The sequence below is a fragment of the Perissodus microlepis genome, chromosome 11 (genome assembly GCF_051167445.1).
Source record: "Perissodus microlepis isolate ML-2025 ecotype Zambia chromosome 11, ASM5116744v1, whole genome shotgun sequence".
Lineage (NCBI taxonomy): Eukaryota > Metazoa > Chordata > Actinopteri > Cichliformes > Cichlidae > Perissodus > Perissodus microlepis.
This window is the reverse complement of record NC_140471.1, coordinates 13,471,895-13,497,312: the sequence shown is the minus strand read 5'-3', so window position 1 is coordinate 13,497,312 and position 25,418 is coordinate 13,471,895. Positions and strand designations below refer to the sequence as shown.

The window sequence follows — 25,418 nt, the reverse complement described above, 5'->3', positions numbered from 1 at the left end:
AATTGCGTTTGTGCACCATTTACACTCACACTTACGCTTGAATGTTTTTCTTTGACTAAATCACATCAAACACCCACATCCACTTTATCTTTTTTTAGCCGTTTTTACTTTTTTTTAGCCGTTTTTACAAACCTAAAATAATGAATTATGATGAGGTACTCAGTTTACCCAACAGAAATAAATACTAATTTGATGACGCACTTGAGCAAGTCAAAGTCTCGATACCTCTCGGTAGCAGTGATGGTGGCAGCTCTATGTGTTTCAGGTCTGCACGCTAGCCACGCCCCCTGCCTGATGCGTTCCTGCTGACTGAAAGCACATGACCAAGCGTGTTTACACCTGCAGTCTTTAGTCAGGCGCTAACGTCAACTGTGACACGGATACGCAAGCCTGTTTTTTAAACCAAGATAAGACTTGACCGTGGGGTGAGAGATTATTGTTTGGCAGACCCTCGGCTGGTAAGTTAGCCATATTAGAAAGGCCGCTGTTTTGCTTCATTAAGAAGGCTAGTAGCTCTTCCGTAGCAGCAGCTGCTGCTAGGTTAGCACACTAATGACTCTTGAGTAGGTTGCGACAGCAGCATCACCACCAAAGCAGGTAAAAGCTAAAGGTTTAACAGTTCACTCATCTATAAATGGCTTCACTTCAGGCACTCTACTTAGCTTAGCCCACACGGTGTGTTTTCTTGCAATGTCATCGTTCTTTATGGTATAATCAACGTAAAATTACAATAAATGACTGAACGAGCTAGCAACGATTCAGTTGATGGTTATGTTAACCCTTTAGCACAGCAGGTGTGGCGGACTGATAAAAAGTTAAGTCCTATTGACCGGATAGTGGCAGTTTTTGGTTGAATACAGCCTTAAACTCATTAATAGGTGTTAGCGTGTCTCAGTGTGAACTTGTCACAGAGGTCACAATCAACTGTCTGCTCTCAGGTAGCTTCCCGCAGGTTCCCTGTGTCTACATGAGTTGTTGTAATCAGAGGTTAAACTGAGATTTGGCAGGTGAAGGCACAAAGATTGGCTGCAGCAGGGCCAAATAATTACTGTGAGTTAGAAGTAAGTTACATAAAAATGTGTTGTGTGATGTCCAGTAGATGTTTCTTTGTCTGCAGATTGTGATCAGCTGAACTGCCATGCTGCTCCGATATTCCCTGCTCTTTATGGATTTAACCACCTGAATTCAGCAAGATATAAGCAGATGTTAAGACAGTAAAAGGTAGAATTCAGTGAATGAGTCTACTCAGCATCAACTTAATCACCTTAAATATAAACTCATGTAACCCATTAGCAGTACCCAAGATATATTCAGTTCAACATACTAATTCTCTGTAAACTTGATAACAATACTGCAAACTAACCAGTGTAGCATGCACTAAACTGCCTAGTGCCGTATTTTCATGTAAGCATTTGCAAAATGTTAGGCAAAAACATAATTCAGCAACACATCATGCATAATCCAGTATCTGATTTAAAACTCAGAGACTGCTCAGCATGTGAAAATCCCATTCTTTAAAAATAAATAACTCCTCTTTTTGGCATCTTTCTCCATATGTCAGTGATGCATGTTAACATTTTTTTTCCTCTCCCTGGGAAAAAAAAGCAACTGAGCATTTAGCTCACGGATGTATTTTGCAACACACTGCACGGATATAGTTTGTGCATTTGTTGATATTTGTTGAGCTGTTTTAAAGTTACTTTTTACAATACTTCCCCATTAAAAATCATTTCTTACCTCTTCTGTGGCACTAACTAGATGCAGACTACCGTGAAACCTCATTTAAATCAGCACCATTAATTGCATCACAGGGATGAAAAGGAAAAAGGGATGTGTTTAAGGTGTAAATGAACCATGGGATGTCATTGTTTTCTTGTTATTGAGCAAGTGTCTCCATGCCATCACTGGAAGCAAGCACAACTCACTCAATAGTAACATGCACTAACCTCTCTATCAGATGTAATTAATCATTAACTGAAGGCGGTGGGATGCTATTTCAGATTGTTCCAACCCACTTTAAACCCTGGTTGTCATGTTTTTGCATACATTACTGCACATATTTGATAAAGGAACATCCATACTGGCATGGTAGTATGAACATTTTAAATGAATTAAATGATTTTGGTTGCTCCCAAGTCAAAACAGCAGTTTATTTCCAATGAAAAAATGGCAATATTAAGAACAGTATTAACTGTAAATACTGTATACTGTCTTCGGTAGCTCTAGCCCATCTGTATCCCAGGAGAAACAACCCCTCTTTGGCCTCTGGCTCCAGGAAGCCAGAGCTCCTTGCTGTCCAACATGGATGAGACGGATGTTGAACGTGAGTCTCTTCCCTTCTCTACTGAAGGCTAAGCCACAAGTATTTGACATTGGTCAATTCAGGTTTCTGAAATGTTGTCCATCCACTTATGTTTACTCCTTTTCTGCTTCAATATGCTTCTGAGGTTGTGTTTTCCTTTCAGAGGTGACCCTGGCTCTTCTTGATGCAGCCACCGATAAAGACTCAGAAGTCCAGGAACAAGTCAGGAAGTCTATTTTGACTCTGGGAAAACAGCAGCCAGACCGAGTATTGGCCATGTGTCAGGACTACCTCCTGAAACACCCTAAGGTAACAACCCAGAATAGTGAGAGTCCTTAGGAAGACGAAAGTCAGCCATAATTACGTAACTAAGAAAACAACTGCAAAGTCGTTTAATGTTTAAAAGCAATTTGGACTGTTAAATCTATTTTGAGCCTGTTTTTCTGCATTTTTTTCCCCGCACACAGCTGCAGAGACTTTTGATACCGTTGTAGCCACTGACTTCATTCAGTTCATTAGTTGGCTTTTTTTAATTTAGGTGGTGTAAAATGTTCTTAGTGATATATTCTTTGCTTATCTAAAGGCAGTCCCTGACATTCAGCAGAAAACAGAGTCATGCTGTTATGTTTCAGATTAACTGCTCCTGTAGCATTTTAATTTCCTGTTTCACTCCATTGTGTTCCTGTTCTCCTTTATGTTAATGACCTTGTCAGTGAGGCTGATAATGTTTTCATCTTATTAATCCGTCAGTATCATCATGCTAAAATGTGCTTAGGGAGACATATACTATAACAGAAACTACCACAAAGGCTATTTTGGAAGCTCTGCCTTTCTATGGACAGATTTTGACAACAAGGTAACACAGCTTTGGGAGATGCAGTCATCAGATTTTACGCTTGTACTGACATCAAAATGAAGGCTGATTTCTGTGTGGTCGGAGAGCTTATTGGCATAGTGACTGATGTTATTCCATCACAGACCAGCCTGTGGTCCTCTCTTTTTTTTTTTCATGCTTTTATATCGCCTCTTCATATCTTCCTCTTCTTCATCTCATCTTTCTTCTGTAGCTGGTGGTGAGCCACAGAGTTGTGATTCTTCGGACTATTGAGCTGATTGTTAGCTGCAGGATAGAGGAGATCAGTCCTTCCAGGATAAAGAGTATTATCTCCCTGGCCTCAGATGAAATGACTCGATCAAAGGTAAATTATTTATGTCTGTGAAGGTTCTCAGTCACCCAGGTCATCGTAGTCTAAGGAGCTTGGAAAGAAAAGCATCTGGACTTCTTTAAGTGGACCCTTCACCTCTCATCCGAGAAGCTTCTTCAGTTCTTCTTCTTTAGAGCTAAAGAAGCTGAGAGGAGTAACGTCTTCAAGAAACTTAAAGAAGTCCAGATGTTTTTCTTTCTAAGCTCCTTTGACAAAGGTAGAATATTTACTTTTAATCATTGATTTTTGTGTTTTTTAAGAGTGTGGACATTACATGATTGAGTTTTGATTAAGATATCTTAAAAGTCTTAGTCATACCGTTTCGTGTGGTCCCTTTCTTACATCCTCTTCATTGTTGTTCTGCCATCATGGTTGATTCAGGAGGTCATCCCAGACTGGCAGCAGGCAGCCAGTAATATCTTGGTCGCGGTGGGTAATAAGCACATCAATGACATCATGGAGGAGATACTAAGCAAGTTCCAGCCAGGGGTCCTGCCTCACTTCTTTGTAGTTCAAACACTGGCCAACCTCTCTGATTCAAATGGTAAGGACATTTTTACTGGTGTACATGAAAGGAAAAATGTGCAGTCTGTCTTTAAGGAAGCCCACATGCAGGCCAGGTTAGGATTTTGGCTGAGAAGGAAGGAATTGAGCGGTTGCTGAGAAAAGGTGAACCTGTTAAACCTGTCCAGTAAGAGCACTTGCAGGTCAAAGACCAGGATTTTCTTTTCTTTCTCTCTGTTTTTTAGGAGCACTCTGTGACTACAAATGATTAGGGCTCATTTTTTCCACTAAGTATGGAGTCATATTGGCAGCAGTAAGATATTTTTCAAAACTTCTGAGCTGATGTGTACTTTTCTAATGGATTAGTAAAACTTATTTAGAGCCCTGAACTTCAGTGTCTGTGCTCCGAGTATGGCAGCTACCAAAGTAGCATGTCAGGTAGTTAAACAGTTTGTCAGTCTTTAAAGAGCCTTTAAAGGGCCTTTAAAGTGCGGCTGACGTTACTAATCCTACATTTGAATTTGAGCATGTGTTTTATGGCATGAATGAAGTTTTTTTTTTTTTTTTTTTTTCCTCCAAACTCCAAAAAATGAAATCTGGAATAACTTAAAAGAAAAATAATCCGAGTTGTCTGAACTACTCATGTCTGAGTGTCACTTATTGTGGTAACAGCCAAATAACTGATAGACAAATCCATTTGAATTATTGTATAAAAATTAGTCTCATAGTGCAAAAATAATGCCAATGTATGTCTCACTGCTGTTATAGAGGAAGAGGGAAATGTAAGTGTGCCATAAATGTGTAATCTGTTCTGTTCTCTAGTTTATGGTATGGTGCCGTTTCTGAATGCTATTCTGGGAACCATGTTACCCATGCTGAGCATAGCAAAACAGGACAACATAAAGTGGGTCTTCTCTTCTGGTAAGAACCACCTGACCTGTTTTCCAGTGGTTTCTTAGATTTTGACTGAACAAACCAAACAAAAAGTGCAGCTTCACAATGTTCGTGTGTTTGCTTTCCCTGCTCTTTACAGTCACACGGCTTTTCTGTTTCCTGTTTTATTGTTTTTCTCTCCCTGCAGCTCTGTCTCATTTCAGCGACAGTATCTTGGAGTACCTGGCCAACTTAGACAAGGCTCCAGATCCTTCAGTCAGAAAAGACACGTTCTCCAGTGACATCTATGCTGCTTTTGAAATCCTCTTCAATAACTGGTTACAAAGCAGAGAGCCCAAGGTAGGTTGATCGTGCAAGATGATATGAAATGCAGTGGACTATACAACTGAAAAACCACCTACATTTTGCAAGAAGTCATGGGTTGAGGCATTGTTGAAGGAAGCTGAATCATTAAGGAAGCAGAAGTAAGCCATCCAAAGCTGCAATGACAAATAAAAAAATAAATGATAAAAGCTAAATTTTCTCAGCTTGTAAAAATACACAGAGAGAACACTTGGTGTAATTTACTCTCCTATCCTGGAGAGACACTGTTTTATTGGGAAATTCCAAAAAAAAAAAAGTCTATCACCTCATATTCTGACTTTTCTTTGTATCTGTTTGGCTTCCAGTTGAGGCTGACAGTGGCTGAGGCGGTGGGATCAATGTGTCATCTGATGGCCAGCGATAAACTGGAGGAACAGATTCCCAGACTTGTTCCTGCCATCCTGTCCCTGTACAAGAAAAACAATGAGCACTACATCATTAGCAAGGTGGGCACAGTGTGATGCATCAGTGTAGAGATTGTTTATTATGGGTTTTTGTAGAAAGTATAAGTTATGTAAGGAAATGGAGGACCATCACTCTCTGAGCATCTCTAAACTCTGTCCTGGTTTTAAGTAGAAGTGCATCTTAAACTGAGTCTGAGCCTTTGCGTGTGTGTACCTGTTTTGTTTTTCTAAACAGAGTCTGTGCCAAGTCCTAGATGCATCTGTCAACATGGGCAGCAGGGTGCTGGAGGCACAACTGGAAGCTCTGCTCTTTGCACTGCACCAACAGGTACACTTTAAGTGCATTTCTTTTCTTCTTTGCATGGTAATAAATTGGTATCATTGATTGTGTAGTGTATTGATGAGAAACAAATGGTTAGAAGAATTGTGTCTCAGTATTTCTGTTTGGTGCTGAACTACTTATGGTATTGAAAGCACAAATCTGTGAATGAATGGACTGGGTTAATTCTTGCGAATTGCTCATCTGTGCTGCTTTTCTTACTTGATGAATCAAATGACTGTAACTGTTACTGAGGTCACACATTTTCACATCCTTGTGACTCAGCTGACACTTGGCCTGATGCCTGCGTGTTGCAAAATTTCACCTCAACTACGTGATGTGATGGCATAATGTTACAGCAGCAGTGTCTGTTACAGTTCCTTTTGTATTTTTTTTTCCTCCATTTTATATATGTAATATTTAACGGTGCTTAAAAGCACATGTTGCTGTTAAGAATGTGTTCCTACAACATTTTCAGTTCTTATTTTCAGCTGAGAAGTGTACCCAAAGTGGGAAAGTGGTGGCACATGAAGCTTTTCAAAAACAATAAACACATGTGACTTTGTGCTGTAAAAACAGACCATGTGTCATTAGCTCTTACTCAGACTGTTAATTTTTTTTTATTATGGTTTTCAAAAATACACTGGTCCATGCAAAAATGAACTCATGTTAATATTCTCCCATTCTTCAGCAGCAGGAGAACACCATCATCCCTATATATGATACAGCTGCAGGAGAGTGTTTATACAAATATTTTATTGCCTTTAGCTGCTTGATTTGCACACTGACTTGTAGATTATGAGCAGAGTCCTTGTTATGTAAAATTATATCAGTCCCATTTTTAATATACAAATGCAGTCATTCGTATTAGGTAGATATACATTTCCTGGCTGTCACTGATCCAAACACACATCTGCACCCATGACACCCAAAGCCACAGAAACCAAATTAGAAAACTGTATTTTATCCATGCTGAATACCACATACGCTGTTATTATCACAGCTGTTTTAATACAAGGGATAAAGGTAATGGTAAAAATATTAAGATTATTTAGAATAATGTGACATGTAGCACAATTGTGTTATAGTGAGCCATTTTTAATGACATCTAAAATAATCTAATCTATAGTTACCATTATTTTCCTGATGTAACTAAAACTCACCAGAATAGACACCATGATGCTCTTCCCTTGTTTCTACCAGGTGTCTGCCCCTGTTGACTACAGTAACCCTCCTACTGTCAAGAACCACAATGAGGTCCTGCGCTGCTTCAGTTTGATTGGTACTAATTTGACTTTTATTTTTCTTCTTATGTTGATGTTGAGTGCAAAGTGACAGCTGAATGTTGTCCGGTTGCGTCAAGCTTTTCTATCTGGTTTAGCTCTAGAGAGTCACAAGAGCAGTAATGAGATGTGCATTAGTGTGTCAGACCCAGTTTCCACCACAGGATAATTGCATTAACTGTGGCAGTTTGTGGACTGCTCCTATCCTCTGTCTTGCTTTGCTTGCCTTTTTTGACCTGATTATTACATCTGTGTCAATTTATGCATTTCACATTTTAATTTTTTTTTAACTTCTAATTCTCTCCCTTTAGCCAACTCTTTCCCAGATCGCCTGGTTATGTTTGTTCTTCAGAAGTTGGAGAACAGTAATGAGAGAAGCAGGATGGGCTCCTTGGCTGTCCTCCGTCACCTCATCAACTCCTCCAGTAAGGAAATACAATAGCAGCTCCAAGCATGACACACACTATTCCCTGATCACACACTTGCCTGTTTTACGGCACACAGACATTTCAAGACAAGTAAGAAGCAAATTGTTCAGTTTACCTAAATCACATGATAGTATTTATGTATCTATGTGTGCATATAAATGTTGATTCATTTGATTATTTAAGACTTTACCTTTATTAGTACCTGTGCATTACAGCTTCTACTATGGAGAGCAAGAAGCTGCTGATTCTGGCCAGCATCAGACAGCCGATGGCTGACCACAGCAACAAGGTAACACACATGTACACACACACACACACACACACACACACACACACACACACACACACACACACACACCTTTTTATTTTATTTTTGTTTTGACTATCATGCTGTTAGATGGATGAACATATTCTTGTTCTTGTGTTTTACTCTTTTCCTTAAGCTTTTAGTTGTTTAGACAATGATGTCATTGTTTCCCAGGTGAAGAAGCGTGTGGTCCAAGTGATCAGTGCCATGGCTCATCACGGCTACTTGGAGTTAGAGGGAGGAGAGTTACTGGTTCGATTCATAGTTCAACATTGTGCTTTACCTGACACGTATCAGGTACAACTCCTTTTGTGTTCATTTCCCCCTTTTTTTTTTTCTGATTTGCATTTGCATGCTGTTAGTTGCATTTTCAGTACTGTGTGTGTGTTAGTATGGTGACTTTTTGTTGTATATATGTACACCATGTACAAAATGGTAACAGTAAAAACAAATATCATTTTCTGTTTTCTATGTGATTAAAATCTAAGGTGCAAACATGAATGATGACATGCAAACAAGCCCATTAATGCCCAGACATTCATAATTGATATTCATAATCATTCACAATTCATAATTCACAAATGAGCTTTAATACTTTATCTTAAAGTCTATAAGATTAATGAACTATATGGAGCTGAAAATGACAGATTCTGCAGATGTGAAACATCTGTCCTCTCACAGATAACCTGAGGACTTTAGCACCCCAGATTAAGGAAGAACTGTACAGAAGGACCAGCGAAGATGTTTTTAAGTAAAATATGTATTACTACCTGTGCCCTTTTCTGTGTGTCTTCAGCGGAGTCAGAGGCCCACAGATCCAGAGGAGGTAACTAACGAGTCACTCAGGTCAATGTGTGACAACACCCTTCATCTCCTCACTACCACTGTTGGACGACTAGCCGATGTATGTACCCTTTCTACCAGTCTGATCTGATAAATATTGTGTATATATATTAACATGTGTTGTTCAGGAAACCGTGTTAGCAGCAAGTTTTTCTTATGTCTTTATTTTATGCTGTGCATGTGTGAAACTTCCCTGACTAGTAGTGTAGGTCAGTTAAATTTGATTTGTACTACTAGTCAGTTAAAAGTGTTACATTTAAGAACTTTTCTGTGATATTTAACATGTGTGTTTTCTTGTTTGAAGGTACTGTGGCCAAAGTTGCTGTATTATCTGACCCCTTCACCGTACAGCAATGCCACTACTCCTCTTTGTAAAAGTCTCATAGTGCTGGGCAACAAGAAGAAAAATAACCAAGAGCCCAGCTTCAAAATCGACTTTACACGGGAAGGTACATGGCTATAGACACTTCTTTATGTAAAGTGTGGAAAGCAGTGTGCTGTAAGGGGTCTATGTTGAAATGTTGTGTGTGGAAGTGGAAAAAATAATATTATAAATAACTTTAAGCATTGAAATTTGTTCTTATGTCTCTTCTTGTTCTTGTTCTGAATGATCAGTTTAAGCTAAACATGTCTCATCTCTGTCCTTTAGTCAATCTACCATCTCCACAAACACTGATGATCAGACTGCTGGTAAGCAAATATAGATGCATCAGCTAAACCTAATTCCCTTTTTGCATCTTCAGTATTAAAATAAAGGCTTGCCAAGCATCCCATCTAATAATTGGCTGGAGCAACATTTTTGTAATAAAATAAAAAAAATAAAATTAAACAAAAAAAAAGAAAAAAGGACTGCATGGATTTATTATGCTAATTTAATCCCCAGTGACGTGTGTGTGTGTGTGTGTGTGTGTGTGTGATCTGCATATAATGATGGGGTGTTGTATGCATACTGTGAGTGAAAGTTAAGTCTGTATGTGTGTTTTTTGTGTGCATGCATGCGTTTGTTTCACTCACTATGGCTTTTAATCCCAAATTCTTTGTAGTTGCATTTTTTCTCTAGCTCCTCCTACCATGGAGCAATGACCAAGTTATACAGATTTGCTGCAATTGTTTGTCTTTTATGTGATCTGTGATATAAATGATAGGTATCTGTTTTTGTAGGTGAATGCAGCTTTTCCATTCAATAACAGAGATCATGGCGCTCCGTCCCTCTCTCTCCTCCAAATCCTCAGTATTAACATTCACCCCAATGCTGAGGCAGTCTGGGACAAAGAAATAGCTCCACTGCTTACAGTACTAGAGGGTATGAAAATATGTGCACATACAGTAATCATTTTATGCATTTATTTGTATTATACTATATATGTGCTTTGCTGTAGTTACACAAACTGGCACTTTTGCCCTTCAGGAGTTCTCATGCTTGTTTTTTTTTTTTCTTGTAAAGATGATCGTCACCTTGAGTGTCATCCTCATGCACAGTATTTTTCACTATGCTGCTGCCAGAGCTTTCTGACTGTGGTTTTTGGTTTTAACAGAGTCCGCTGCAGAGAGTCTGGATAAGAAGGAGTGGGACAAGAGGCTACTGGAGGTGTGTGGGGTTTTTTAATATTCCCTCTTCAAATGCATTAATGATTTTCAGCTGAATAAAACAAACATATGGTCCCACTTATTTGGGAAGAGAGTGAATGATGGTTGTCATCATTATGAGATTATTTATATAGTTAGACTGTTATGATCCCTGCTTCGTCAAAAAACATTTAAGTCAATTAATTTGATCAAAGTCATCCTAACGGTGCTAAAACTGTCCACAGCTCTTGTCTAAAACCCTGACAGCACTTGATGATGATAAGTGGGTATGTCAGTTGGCAGCTGAATCAAGCAGATACCTTCCTACATATAACAACGCCTTAGAGGAGAAGGTAGGTACCTTTTTAACAGTAAAGGTTTATTAAACAACCAGTTCAGAGCTGCTAAGGCTTCAAAGCAAACTTAATTTAGAAGTGAAAAATATGGAGCAGGTAGAGGGTGGTAATAAATCTAAGAAAAACGTCAGAATTTCTGACAGTAAAATTGGCAATTTCCAAGAGAAGAAAACTGCAATATTCTAAGATTACCATCACAAATATGAGACCACAGTTCACACAGCACACATTAGCACTAAAATGATGCCCATGGTACTCCTTGTGCATATTTTGGCAAGACTGTGCAATGAGAGCTGATGCCAAACGTTCATCATCTCACCCAAATCACCAAGTTGTTTTCTTCTAAATGGGCCCATTTTTTTTTCATGCTAATATTATGAATCATATTTAAAATCACAAGTATTTCTTCATTCTTAAATCCAATTGCAAGGTATAATTTGATTTGGTCATCTGCTGCAGACATAATGAATGCTTAGCAGAACACATAAAATTTATATTTATTTATATATTTTTTTAATTGCATACAGAAAGTTGAAAAGTTACACCTGACCAAGGGTGAAGCTTGAAAATAAACAAAACTTAAATAGTAAATTTTGTATAGTATAATTGATATCACAGATGTTCCTCTTATAGGAGAGAAAGATATGAAAATGCTGCTTAGATATTTATATAATGAGCCTTTTTTCCTTTTTTTAGAGCTTCCTGTATCGGTGTATAGGAGTGACTCTCCAACACTGTTTCAATAAAGACCTGGTCAAAAAACAGCTGCATGAAGTTCTCCTCGCAGCTCGGCACAATGATGCAGTCGAAAGAGAGGTACCTGAAACTGTCACCTGACAATATTCTTTCATACAAAACTCATGTCACTTTTGATGTTGTTGCACAGGTTTATAGTCTGACTCTAAATTCCCGTCATCTGCATCTCTCAGGGAGTGGCAATGGGCGTCGGTCTGTGTGCAAATAGCCACTTGGAGGGAACTCTGGCCAAGCTGGATGAGTTTGGAAAATCGGATGCCTTCAAGAAGTCACCGAGCATCTTTAACCTGCTCAAAGTACGATGGAAAATGTGCAAATAACAAGTTTCCTTATGTTTATTTTATGTAGAGCAGTGTTCATTTAGACAGCAAATTTTGATTTAGTTTTGGTCACAATCTTTTGACCAAAATCTCATTCTAAAAAAAATCTAAATTCTTGTAGTTTTAGCTAAATATCATAAGATATGAGACCAAATTTGACGTTGGCTACATTATAAAGTGTGAAAGAGTGTCAAGTTTTGTTGGTGACAGTTTCTCAACACTGTTTATTTTCCTTGACATGAAATATCAAATGTGTCCATATGTCTACTCTTCTCTTCCTCTCATATGTTAATTTAAGATCAGAGATTACTTCTGATTGGATCACTTCCATATTCCCACCCGTCTGTACACCTGTCTCTTAGATAGTTCTTATTGGATCTTGTCTCTGCAGAATATTTTCATCTTTTTTTTTTTCGTTGACAAAAAGTGGCAACACATCCCGTCATCGTTTTTGTCCTCGAGCATTATTTTTTATTTGCTTGTCAGCTTGTTTTTATTAGGAAAAAATGTTACAAAAATTATTGGTTAACAAAATGAATACTGATTGTACAGGGTTTTTGGGTTTTTTTTGTTTTTTTTTTAAAACAGCTACTTATTCCTTTCTTCTCTAACCTCAGGAGCGTAATGATGTCGAGGTGGAGAAGGTGAAAAGCACATTAATCCTGTGCTACGGTCAAGTGGCTGCGAACGCCCCTCCAGAAAAGATTCTGAACCGCATTGATCAGGACATCCTCCGCTGCATCAGTAAACATTTCAACACCAAGGTATGGAAACACTGAGAAACAGTCCTGTGATTTAGTAGTTTGCCATTGTTTGAGATGGTGTTGCTGGGTGTCACAGACTCCTGCATCACTTAGGTCAGCGGTCCCCAACCCCCGGGCCAGGGACCGGTCTGTGAGTCGTCTGGTCCGGGCCGCGAGAGTTGAGGCTCAGGTGTATATATTTGAAAGAAATATTTACGCATTACCATAGTGACCAGAGAGCATTAAGGGGCAGAGAGGAGGATGTTACTCTGAATGCTGTTGGCGCATTTCAGGTGGACGCTGCTAATGAAGTTACACAATTACACAGTGAATTTGCCTTTTATTATTATATTTACAAAATACCACAGTTTTTGTCTTGGTTGTATCATTTTATTTTGTTGTATTTATCCGCAACACCTTAAAGGCCAGTCTGTGAAAATATTGTCTGACATTAAACGGGTCTGTGGTGCAAAAAAGGTTGGGGACCGCTGACTTAGGTGATCAGACAGTTCATGAGAAAAAAAAAAAACAGCAAACTGAGCTAAGATCCAGGTCTGATGCTACAGGCAGTGAACAAGGAAACTCTTAATTTTAACAGCTTATTGATGAACATTTTATTTGACTGAATCCTGCAGGAATCAGGGCTGTGTTTGTATGTGAGCTCATTCCTTATCACCTTTTCTTTATGCAGGTTCTGGGGATTAAAGTAGAGACAAAGGTATCGTCACAGGAATCCAGGAGCTTTGTCTTTAATCCTTGCTAGTTAACATTTCCTCTTTCTTCAGTTTGATCTCACCCTCCTTTCTTAATATATTTCTGCATAAAATCTGCATACTTTTGGTGATATTGTCACTAAAATCATACATGAAAGTCTTCAATTTGAGAGCGCTGTGCAGTAAAACAGCCTTTTCATTATGCTTCAACCCAGCTTCACTGCATACATGTGAAGTTTCACGGTGCAAGAGCACCAGACTGTCCTCTGAAGGCATTCATGTATGATCAATGACTAACATGTTTCCAGTGTGGTGGTGGAGTTCATGTTGATTTTTAAAATGCAATTTAAAACTTTTTTACAATCACGTAATAGCAATGAGACTAAAATATATCCCAGCCAAATTTGGTTGTTGAACCGTCGGAAACCATATTGAGCATCGCTTCTTAATGCAATAAGGGACCGTGGTGTACTTCTGGGAAATGTAGCTTCAAAGTGATGCATCACTGAAAATATCTCACACACTCACTTCAGGAAAGCTTGAAAGATGTTTTTATCTTTTGTTGTCGGCTCTCAGCTACAAAGAGCAGATGATAAGAAACTAGCAGACCACCTCTCTTACATTAGTCCTTACTAAGTGATATTCAGGTTTACGACAATATTGTATTATGTGTGTGCTGTTAAGCTGTTAACATTTTGTCTTGTGATTATAATCATTTGGGGCAAAGAAACAGCTGTGTTTACGGCATTGTTCTAGTCAGGGTGACATTCATAAATAACACCTTCAGGTCCGTCTCTCTGTTCTTCACTATAAGCTCTACTCTTTCTTTCTTTTTGCCTTATTTGCTTAAAGGTTGATTGCTGTTACATTACTCACTGGTGACTCGCACGCTGTGTGAACGCCTTTTATGTCTTACTGATCAGAGCTTGCAGATGTTGTGTTGTTCTACTGATCACCTCACATTTCTTTCCATCCATAGGCATGGAGGATCAATCTGCAATATACATGTTGGATTGATTTAATTAATTAGCTGACTGATTTATTATTATATGTATTTTATTGTTTATTTTTACTAAGCTTTGTGTAGCGTTGTGTCTGCTAAAACAGGTTTGCAGTGCATCTTGTAACAGAGACTGCCTCTTGACCTGAATCATTTTCTCTCTTTGTTTTTTTTTGTTGTTTTTTTTATATGTCTTTGTGCGTCATTTGTCTTTCTTTATTTTGTGCACCCTCATCTCTGCATTTTCCCAATACAGGACCTGACTATGAAGCTCAGTTTGATCCAGAGTGTTGGCCTCATAGCCAAAGCCATCAGTGAGTGTGTGAAGAAACAGGGCTACATCTTCTCTCGCAAGCAGGAGCTCATTACTGTTATGCTGGTCAGTGGAAATTAAGGGCCAGCTTCTTGTTACACAGTAATTGCAGACAGTAAGAACAGCAGACATTTTCTTGGCTTTTTTTTTCTCTCACTGGTCAGGACTTCATTAAGGCAGAGCAAGCTGATGCACTGAGGACTCCAGTACGCCAGCTTGTGATGAGCACGTGTGCCAACCTTATGTATCCTTCACTTCAGTGAAGAAACTGAACTTTGCAAAGTAATATGACAGAAATTAAGTCCCTTAATAATAGAGACTAACAGCTACTGAATATGTGTACAGAGCGCTTACTAATAAATGAGTGTTTGTAGTAGTTAATCTTACTGTTTGCACTGAATGAACTGTAAAACTTTGATTTGGGGTGACTTCCTTTCGCAGACTTAAATGATAACCACAGAACTCAAAGTCAACAGAAGACAAATACGAGGCAGCACTTTGCTGACGTGAAATGAATCATCAGTGACTGAAGCTCTGTCATCGCCCAGTGTTTTATCTTTGACCTTAATGCCTCAGTCCACTGGACCCTCCGATGAGCGAGAATGAGAACTTTGACTTGCTAAAGGTGTGTATCAACAGTGTGTTCTGTCTGCCAGCTGAGACGAACACTCCAGAGAAAACTAAAGAAGAGGAGCCGCTCGACCCCAAGCAGAGAAAGGTGAAGTGAGGTAGACTGAGATCTGCTGTACTTTGTGTTTGTACCACCTCTGATCTTTATAGCAAACTTTGTCTGTCATTGTAGCCAAGTATTTTAAATGCTGTCAGTCCAATATATTCTGGTGGATCTCTACAGGCGCTGTACAAAGACACGCTGGCTGCTCTGCAGGAGCTGCTGAAGAGCGTATTGGCTAAAGATCCAACACCCGACGGTTTACAGAATGTCTTTAAGGTGAAGCCTGCCGCTTCAGCAAATGCTCTTGTTTTCACTTGGCTATTCAATATGTTATTTATTTAATTTTTAAAAAATAAATGAGGTCATTTTGTCATAAGATTAAGGGGCTAATGAAAATCTTTACTACTAGTTTTGGTCGAGCAGTAGAAGAATGGGGAATAAAATCAATACAGAATAGTATCACAGTGTTTTACATGGTGATAATAGATCAATACAGGGAAACAAAATATCAATATTCTATTAAATAAATAATACTTCTATTAGAAAAATAATTTAAATACTCTCTTACCATCATCCTGACATAATGTTGACTCAGTTTAATGCAAGTGAGAAACTGTCCAACACTGGACACACTTAGCTCGACTAAAGCTAGCTCCTACTTCAAAGCAAGCTGATGGCTCAGTCACAGCAGCCTCCTCACACTCCAGCATTGACAGCAGGTTTTAGTGAAGGGTCTAAAGCAGGATCTGCTTAATAATCTCATTTAAAGCGCAAAAAAATAATAAGTGCAATAACTTCATCTTATAGAGTAAAACAAATACTGAAATAGTTTAACTTTGAAGACAAATCACCTTTTTAAACTGAAAAATGAATTGCAAAATATGCTTTTGAATATATTCAGCATATGTCAAAAGTACAATAATATTATATTGTGAGTGAAGTATAGTGACAATATTGTATCATTGGGTATCTGGTGATTCTAGCACTAGTAAAAATCCAGCTATGAGAAGTATTTATTTCTGGTTTTAAGTGCATGATACAAATTGCTCTCTTTCTCTGCTTTTAATTTTAGTTTCTGTCAGTCCTGCTCACTACTCCAGTTCCACAAATAACTTTATAAAAATCTTTAAGTATTGTAGACTGCCATACAGTAATGATTGACTTTAACATGCCAGTATCATATCGTAGTGTACGTGTAAAGCTCTTTGGGGTCCTTAGGGACAAAGTAAAGCACTATACAAATACAGGCCATTTACCATACCATTTACAATAGTGTATGTAACCTGCGCTTCTTGATGTGACTTCCTTGTGCAGCACATTGAATCATGGTTGAGTTCTGGTCAGGACCACGAGAGGGAGCGAGCTATCACAGCCACAGCTCACATACTGGCTTACTACCTGGATAACCTGACTGTCAAGGTACACACAAAAACATAGGGCAGATATATTGGTGACAAAATGTTTTTATAATTCAATGGATAATCGTGTAATTACCATTTAACAACTCAAAACTTTGTGTAGAACATGGTGTCTTTCCACAACCTTGGAGCTCTGCTGGGCCGCCTGTCTCCACGCTGTTCGGACCCTGTCCCTGCCGTACGCGCTGCTGCCGTCGAGTGCATACACACACTCCTTTATATACAACTTCGATATGAAGGTACAGTCATGTAATGCTTTGACATTTTATACATTGTTTTAAGGAAGTACCATGTCATAAAGTGGGGAAAGGTAAGGAGGCAATGATGAGACCCTGTCTGTTATTTTGTAATTAGTTTATAAAAGGAGCAGGGGTTGGATAATCTGGAGTTGAACTGTGAATAATTATTGTCATTGTAAAACTTATTTAAATATTTCTATCCCTGTTCCTAGGATTCTCTTTGGATTATAAGGATGAATCTGTGGACTCTCTGCTGTCGTTAAAGGATCGGCTGGAGAACCCTGACCACTCAGTTCTGTACAAGACCTGCTCAGACCTTACCAAGGTACGCGCAGGAGAGCTGCAAACTGCTTTATTGCTCGTGCTCAATACTTGTTTTCTTGCCAGTGGGGATTTTTATCTTTTAGTATGACACTCAACGATATGTTTGTGCAGTTATCTGTTGTAATGTGTATAGTCTGTCACACTCTGTCCACCATAATGTAGATGCGCAGTGTGTGTGTGTGTAACTGCATCTTTCCCTGCATGAAATCAGGTGATGAGTAAGCGTCTGCCTCAGCAGCAGCTGACGACATTGGTGTTCATGCTGTTTGAAGGGCTCGTCGACAGCCAGGCAAACTGCTGCCGAGCTTCAACTGTCATTCTGAATACTCTGCTCAAGAACAGAGGAGGCGGACTACAAGATATGGTAACACACAGACTGCCTTTAGTTGCATTTTCTTATGCCTGTACAGTCATTGCATATGATATAAAGTTGCAAAAGAGAAATATCTGGAATCACTGACATTTCCTTATAAATAAATGTATACAACATTTGCCTACTCACAAATTTGGGGGATAGCTTTCACAGAACCTTAAGAAGAGGCATTTGAGCGATCCACCAAGCAGGGAAAAGCAACAACAAAGCAACAAGCACTTCTAAAGATCTGGATGTTATTCAGCCCGCGAAAAGAACTAATTGTCTACAAGTGAATAAAATTTAAGACTACTGCTACTCTCCTGGGAGTAGGCGTCCTTCAAACATCAAAGGGAATAACACTCAGTCTTGGGAGTTGAAGAAGACCAAAGGGCCGCAAAAAACAGCAAAACAGCACTATAAATCTTTAAACCTTGTTAAAGTCTTTGTTCATGTATTCATAAAAAACACTGATCGGGAAAACTCCTAATGAAGGGGAAAGTTGTTTTTTTTTTAAAAAAGACCACTCAGATGTTTCAAACTACATTTTAAAAAAAAAAAAGAGAGAGAAAGAAAAGAAAAAGGGAAACACCCCCCAAAAAAGATTGGCTGCTTTGCAACCCAAGGGCCAAGAAATCTTTGAATCAATGAGTCAGCAATAAATTCAGAACAGAATTAAACAGCAAAGTGGTTTACAAAAAAAAAGACAAAGAAAGGAGGAAATTCCACTTTTTTGAGCCTCTTAGCTCTGACCTGATTCACATGATCTGGTGTGACCTGTAGAGGCCTGTTAGGTCAAGACATCCCAGAAATATTGCTGAAATATTTCTGAGAATTAACCAGGACATGGAAAGTACAACTGTTACTGGTTTAGTTAGATTGTGTTTGTCTAAAATGATCTTGATGGCCGTACAGATGACATCAAATCAAAAGTCCTGCTAAATGTAACCAGCTTCACAGACATTGTTTTGTAACTGTAACAGTGAAGTGCTTTACCTGCTGCTGTCCTGCTGGATCACCAAACACAGCGTTTGTTTGTTTCTGTGTTGTTTGGTGTGTATGTAGGTCCCAGAGATGCTGGAGGTGCTGCATGTGCGTCTGCAGAGCGTCACAGAGGACCAGGTAAAGACAAACATGAATGCACAATTCATATATCACACACTTAAATTATTCATATATTGAGCATTATCAGCATTTACAATTTAAAGGATTTCTTATTATCCCCATGTTAAAATAACAAAGAGTAAATTAGAAGAATACCTTTGAGCCCTATTTTGCAATGATGAGCCGTTTACTTCACAACTCTCTTACTTTGTGTTCTTGCAGGTACTTAATGAACTCACTCGGTTTATCAGGGGGTTATATGCACTTTGCTAAGAATAACTGTTTTATTGTATTATGTTCAGGTGAGAGTGGCAGTGGGACAAACAGTACTTATCCTGGCTTCTCAGCATCTACAGACTGTTATCAATACACTAGTCAACCAACCACTTCCTTATGACAAGTAAGTATAAAGAACCTTTAAATCCTCTTCCTCAGCATGACCACATGCCAGCTGTTTTTTGTCTTAATATAAGAAAGAATTGCTCATATTTTAGCTGTAACAGATGTTTTCTGGGACATGTGTGAACATGAAGCGTATTTGTTCGTGCAGCTGGATCAGTGAGATGTGGATGGCTTTGGGAGCAGACCCCATTGTAGCTAATCAGATCATGGAGATGGTGATGGAGAAACTTAGCATCATGGCACCCTACGTAGACAAGAAGGAGTCATTGATGAGAGGAGGAACAACAAAGGTGGCTACTAATCAGCCACTGGCTGTAAGTTACAAAGTGACTCACTACATTTAAATTGAGATGCAATTGTTGTGCACAGGACACACCCCCCTCATGTGCTTGACTTTCAAAGTAATATCATGAAAGTCTGTTGTATAGACTTGTACATAGGTACAAAGAAATTGGCTTGTGTTTAGTTTCTGGTGCTGTTTTTAAACTTGGTAAATTTACTATAGATAATTGATGGGTGTGAATGTTGTGTGACTTTTGTCATTCAGATGACATGCGGTCTCAAGGAGCTGTTATTAAACGGTCAGAGTCAGGAGCCAGCGGTCAGTCTCTTCCCTCGGCTATTCTCCTGCCTCACTGTGCGACTGGGAGCGAGCGTCGGAGTCTCAGCACCAAAGGACAGCAACTCAAAACACACTGCCTCCATCCACGTCGCAGGGTACTCATCTTTTTTTATGTATAAAATAAATAAAATCTCTGTCAAGTTAGAATGTCAGGTGTTTCTGTGGGCGAACTTTTGGATCCAATCCTTTCTTCTCTTCCAGGGTAGCAGCTGAAGCGCTGAGAATTTTGTTAGCACGAGCCCAGTTAGATGAGGTGATGAAAAAACTGGATGAGGATAACGCCTGGGATGCAGTGAAGGAAGCCAGTACACATGTTAAAGGAGTGACACTGCTAGCAAGGTACAGATACATAGTGGAAACACTATGCCCTTGTTTTGCATTTTATCCAAACACTGTCTTATTAGGAGTTAAAATGTTAATTTAAATGTGCTCTAAATGTACTATGGTGTCTTTGTAAACAAGCGTTTGTTTGCCTTGTCCTTAGGGCGATGGCTAAGCATGCTGGTCCCAGATTGCCTGCAATCGTGGAGTGTCTGTGTCCATTACTGAACAATATCTATGAATGCCAGCGAATCACTGTCACTGCTTTCTTTTCTGAGGTGATAAACCCAGTGATTACATGCCTCCAATTCTTATCGTTATATCTACATTACAAATGACTAAATGAGTATCTTTGGCAGCTTCATTGGCCAGCAGCAGGAGAACAACAATAAAATAATGTTTTTTATTTATTTTATGTCTTTTGTCACGGTCTTATCTTGTGACTCCAGCTGTTGAACCATCATGTGGTGACAGAGCTGATGTTAGTAGATGTGTTAATGAACAACATGATGGAGAGGATATCAGATCCATGCTGCACGGTCCGCATGTTGTCTGTGCGAGGGCTGGGGAACATAGCCGTGGGCTCACCTGAAAAGGTACGCACACTCACAGCACTCACACTCAGTCACCCTAACTGTTACGACACTCACAGCTTTCTCTGTGTAACTTTCATATCAGGTGAATAAATATGCCAAGGAGCTGCTGGCAGCCATGAGTTCAGGAATGGAGGAGAAAGATGATCCAGGTAAGTCAACAGCAGAGTTACAAGTGAAAAAAGGTAACGCTAATAAACATTTGTATCTAATTCACTGCAGTGTTTCTTAAAGCGTACATGGTACAGTCATAAATCAGATCTCTCTCTTTTTTCTATATAAAACTGAAACAGGAAAACTGATCACACTTGAGGCCATGTCAGGCTTGTCTAAAGTTCTTGTCCACCTTGACAAGAAAAACGTTCACCTACTCGCGGTCTACATCTTCATGAAGATTAAACCTTTCTTGGAAAGTGTAAGTTTGGTCTTTATATATGTCCTGTATCATGTTATTAATCTAAATAAAGTAACATTTTGTTGTATTTTATATCAATAATTCTTACTTTAGCTTTTTTTTAAAGTTCATTCACATCTGAGGTCAGTTAGATTCCTCAAGCTTTGTTCAGTCCTGTGAGAAGATGACTTTTTAAATAATCAGACACAAGGAGGCTTTATTAGAGACACACCTGTATGTTTGTGGCTTTTCAGCAGGTGTGCCTACTAACAGGGCCCTTTTTGTAGGCACACCTGTGTACCTGCCTACACCTGTGTACCTAATAAAGTGAAATTTCCCATTCCAACCTACATGAGACGATGAAACAGGCAATGCACTTTCTCCAGTTGTCTAGATAAAATGCTAAGTGCAGCTTCTGACTCTCAACCAGGAGAACGATGACATCCGCTGTGCTTCCATCCATCTCATGGGTAACCTGTCCATGTTTGGCTCAGGAGAGCAAGTGTTCAAAGACCAGATCCACAATGTTCTGGTCAGCCTGCTGTTACACCTGGTTGATCCAAACCCGGAGGTGGTTAAGGTAAAGTTGAAAAGCACACACAAAATGTGACAGCAGCTTTCTCTCTTATTGCAGATACACTTTAGTACTAGAGGGTGAACTGTTATATGCTGTCATGTAAAAGTGGATTTGTTTGTTTGTTTAGGCGTGTAAGTATGCGATGCGAGTGTGTGCTCCTGTAGTGGGATCAGAACAGATCACAGCCATGTTTCAGAACCACCTACATGAAGATAAGAGCTTGCACTACGGAGAATTCATCAACGACCTCACAAAATACCTGGTGAGCTGAGAGACAGTCTGAGTTAAGCTTGTATAAATGTGGGGAGATAAATTCAAACTGTTAGTTTGATTTAGATTTTGTCAGCTTTCTGTCCTGATGTTTGCTTTTCTCACCACAAAGTTACAATAAATGATAATATTGAAGCACTTCCTAGATGCTTGTTTGTGATACTTATTGTGTGTTTTGTGGGTTGTAGATTCAGGACTTTCCTGGCATGCTGAACTTCTACCACATTTCAGTCATCCAATTCTTCAAGAGTAACTGGCCTGAGGTCAGAGCAGGAGCTGCCATGTTTATAGGTATCACTGCACTTTAAAAGATCACTCCATATTATAAACTGAAGTTCTATCAATAAGCATGAAGTGTCAAATGAAAACCAGCCTCTGTGTCAGTTAGGTTACAGTATGATAGTTTACAGACGACATGTGGTGGTGATGATGATGATGATGATGATGATAATGTATCCATCATCAGGGTTCATGCTGGGAAATCTTCAAGAGGAGCATCACTCCCACCTCAACATGGGCACCATCACTAAAGGTGAAGTGAAAAAAATCCCTTCATTTCCTCTCTGATCTCATTCTGTTTGTTTGCTGGTTTTAATATTTGTGTGCGTTCATTTACAGGTTTGGTGATGCTGCTTCAAGATCCAGATCCTGTTGTGAGAGTGAAGGCTGCTGAAGCCATGGGACACTTCCACTGACACACACACCCCTATATACAAATACTAGTAATTCCTTTACACATCAGTGGTCGATCAGTATAGATAGTAATTTAATTTTTTTTTAAATATTCAGCACTCTGTGTTCCAGTGTGCAGTCATTCTCAAATTATCCAAAACTGCAGACTTTCATTAAAACCAGAACAGGGACCAAAGAGGAAGAAGTGAGGAGTACGAAACCAAACGGTCACATGATCATGCCAATGAAAACTAAAAACACTCAGTCACACACACACACACACACACACACACACGCAGATGCATTTAGCTCTTATAGTCTTAATTTAGCCCCTCTCACCTTTTACTCTGGTACTTGAAGGAAGAGTTGATTCTTAACGGTATTTTAGTGACCCAGGACTGTGCTGCTCTTTACAGATAGACCTCATCTGTAGCATCCTGTCAGTGTGACAGTGACAACGAGATACACTGTGTTCTCTCGATCAATATATTATACGTGAAGTTTCTAATGCGAACATGAAAATACATTTAAACTTGAGTAAAACTTTTTTAGAATAAATATAGTTTCTTTGAATACAGATATATATGAGCAAGTGAAAGTTGCACATTTGAAGTACATGACTAGTTCACGTGAGCGTGGTTGGTAGCTAGTGTGTGTGTGTGTGTGTGTGTAGTCATGGCAGCATTTTGTGACCATGTCAGTGAATGTGGAGTTTAGTTCCAGAAAATCTCCGTTACAGGTAGTTGCAGTTTAGTGAGCTTGGTTTTGGTGTACTAAAGACCCCACCCTCCCCCTCACCTTTTGAATCTTTAGCCACTGCTGAGCTGTTTCCCTGCCCTCAGTGAAGACCCTGTGAAACGTGCTTAGATCGATTAGATTCGTAGTTCCACGTGGATGTCTTAAAGTGAAGCATAAAATAAAAATAAATGCACGAGAGCTGGAGCAGATCAGATTTGAAGGGTTGACAGTGTGTCTGGAGGATGTGAGTAATTAATCCATATCATTTAGCCACTAAATCAGCCACCAGTAACCAGCCAGTAGCTGTTAGTGTTTCTATAACCAGCAGGACTCAAGCTCAGTAATGGGAACTGGCATGGTAACTGGGTGCCAGGCTCACCGTCACTGTTTAATGATGCTGTTTGTAACACTGCCATCTCTGCAGCTGTAAGAGTCATGTCTTCAGCCGAGGCTTTTAAAACTGCTTTGATTGTCTTGTTTTATTAGCATATGGTTAATTTTGTTTTTAATTTCACGTGAACTTCACATTAATCTCACGCGTACACGCTAATCGCCTGAAAAAAAAATCTTTGCCAAACCTCCTGTGTTAACCCTCATAAACACACCAGCCAAAATCATATCAATCCATAACGTTGAGAGGTGTCACATTATTCAGAAAACTAACTCAATTCCAATTAATAATTGTCAAAAAGACAATTGTAGCCAATAAAAGGTTACTAACCTAGTGTTGCTTTGTCAAACAGTCCAGTTAAACGTGATGAAACCAATGCCAAATATCTACAGCCTCATTATATTGTAGCAATGCCGTTAATGATTTTCCTTTATTCTAGCTTCGAAAGCACTTGATCCTTGTTTAGTTTTACAGTTGTTGCCTCTATTTGTGTGCTTTTAGGTACTGATGTGGGTGTGCGTGTAAATATGTGTGTGAGCAGTGTCTTATACGAGAATGAGTTGAACACGGGACCTTAGTATTTATGTCTCCAATCAATGTGCTCAAAGACAATAAATCGAAAATTATATGTTGTGCATCCACATTCAAATCGATTTTGGGGCAGAAATTTCCAAAAACTCTGATTAAGGTGATAGCGATGCATCGTTTGTTGTAAAGTTTACCTCTGATATTTCCGTTGCACTTTTAAGCCCTGCTGTGCGGTTCCTGTTTGGGGAACTGGCCGGCAAACCTCTGCTAATTTTCTTCCAAAGTTCAGCATCACAAGTCTTCTTTATTTTTCCCTGTTTAGTTTTGCACTTGAACAATCTTAATACTCACATTCACACTATAAATGTATTAATCGCATACATAAGCTGCTCCTGGATCTGTTTTTGTTAGCCCTACAAACAGGGACTCATGGCCTCCTGCACTTTCTAACACTATGGCTCGGTTTAGGGTAGTTGGTATTGTTCTGTTGTTGTAAACTTTGTACCACTGATATTGATTGTTTCATGTCTTCCTGATTTTTAACATGTTCTGAATGTCAGATGGTGATTATTTCAAATGTGTCTGCGTGTTGGAGCGTGAATGTGTGCATGTCTGTTTTCAACAGTGTGTGTGAGGATGATGGTAATCAGTGCATCTAAAACGAATAAATAAACAGACCCATTATAACATAACTGGTCATTTTGTATTTTTTTTTTAAATACCTTTTTCAAAATGACTTATACTCTTACTACAGCAGATCAACCGAGTTCAAGACTTTGAACGAGACTGGATGGATAAATCTCAGCTAAGAGACCAGCAGATACCCACCTGTCTATATAAAGAGACATTTTCATCCTGTATGCAGATAACACATGCCACCATTTTTTAATAAAGAGAAATTTTAGCTGAAATTCTTATTTCATATGTGTGACATAGGTGTACTCACCGTAATCATGCAGGAAACTGTTAGAATAGAAAGTGAAAAACTTCAGATGACTCCAACAGAGAGCTACAATATTCTTGTGTATTCGATGAGCCTCCAACCAGGAAGCATGTTAACAGTTTCATTCATACTGTCCTCAAGTGCAGCTCAAGGACGATCTCTCTTTATCCAACAACAGATGAAACTGCGCAGAAAAATCAGTCAAACAATGCCACCAATGAGTATTTCACTCATTACA

At 39.1% G+C, this 25,418-nt stretch overlaps 1 protein-coding gene across 3 annotated transcripts; it reads left to right on the top strand.

The window, feature by feature from the left end:
• The first annotated feature begins 292 nt into the window (after nucleotides 1–292).
• On the top strand, nucleotides 293–24,929 carry mroh1 (maestro heat-like repeat family member 1). 3 transcript variants are annotated; one of them, XM_084943602.1, is made up of 46 exons: nucleotides 293–458; nucleotides 1,118–1,221; nucleotides 2,221–2,323; nucleotides 2,466–2,611; nucleotides 3,370–3,501; nucleotides 3,889–4,051; nucleotides 4,834–4,932; nucleotides 5,093–5,244; nucleotides 5,574–5,714; nucleotides 5,908–6,000; nucleotides 7,195–7,273; nucleotides 7,586–7,699; nucleotides 7,918–7,991; nucleotides 8,184–8,306; nucleotides 8,806–8,913; nucleotides 9,157–9,301; nucleotides 9,502–9,542; nucleotides 10,014–10,155; nucleotides 10,388–10,440; nucleotides 10,664–10,771; nucleotides 11,471–11,590; nucleotides 11,704–11,826; nucleotides 12,468–12,614; nucleotides 13,285–13,311; nucleotides 14,563–14,685; nucleotides 14,784–14,863; nucleotides 15,196–15,337; nucleotides 15,473–15,568; nucleotides 16,607–16,711; nucleotides 16,814–16,949; nucleotides 17,162–17,274; nucleotides 17,485–17,637; nucleotides 18,691–18,747; nucleotides 19,032–19,129; nucleotides 19,280–19,445; nucleotides 19,679–19,848; nucleotides 19,955–20,092; nucleotides 20,238–20,352; nucleotides 20,524–20,670; nucleotides 20,753–20,819; nucleotides 20,961–21,082; nucleotides 21,492–21,641; nucleotides 21,766–21,900; nucleotides 22,097–22,199; nucleotides 22,375–22,440; nucleotides 22,527–24,929. In XM_084943602.1, exons 3-46 carry the CDS (start codon nucleotides 2,302–2,304, stop codon nucleotides 22,601–22,603), a joined length of 4,911 nt encoding a protein of 1,636 aa, XP_084799728.1. In that variant the 5' UTR covers nucleotides 293–458; nucleotides 1,118–1,221; nucleotides 2,221–2,301; the 3' UTR covers nucleotides 22,604–24,929. The 3 variants fall into 3 exon arrangements, with proteins under 3 accessions (XP_084799728.1, XP_084799727.1, XP_084799729.1); XM_084943601.1 differs by lacking the exon at nucleotides 1,118–1,221; XM_084943603.1 differs by lacking the exons at nucleotides 1,118–1,221; nucleotides 13,285–13,311.
• The last annotated feature ends 489 nt before the right edge of the window (nucleotides 24,930–25,418 follow it).

Bases quoted from the DNA above. Each gene is read 5' to 3' on its own strand.
- mroh1 (XM_084943601.1), top strand. From the start codon at position 2,302: ATGGATGAGACGGATGTTGAAC. The intron at 10,441-10,663 runs GTGTGTGGGGTT...AACTGTCCACAG, and splicing joins GGGACAAGAGGCTACTGGAG to CTCTTGTCTAAAACCCTGAC. The intron at 13,312-14,562 runs GTATCGTCACAG...TTCCCAATACAG, and splicing joins GGATTAAAGTAGAGACAAAG to GACCTGACTATGAAGCTCAG.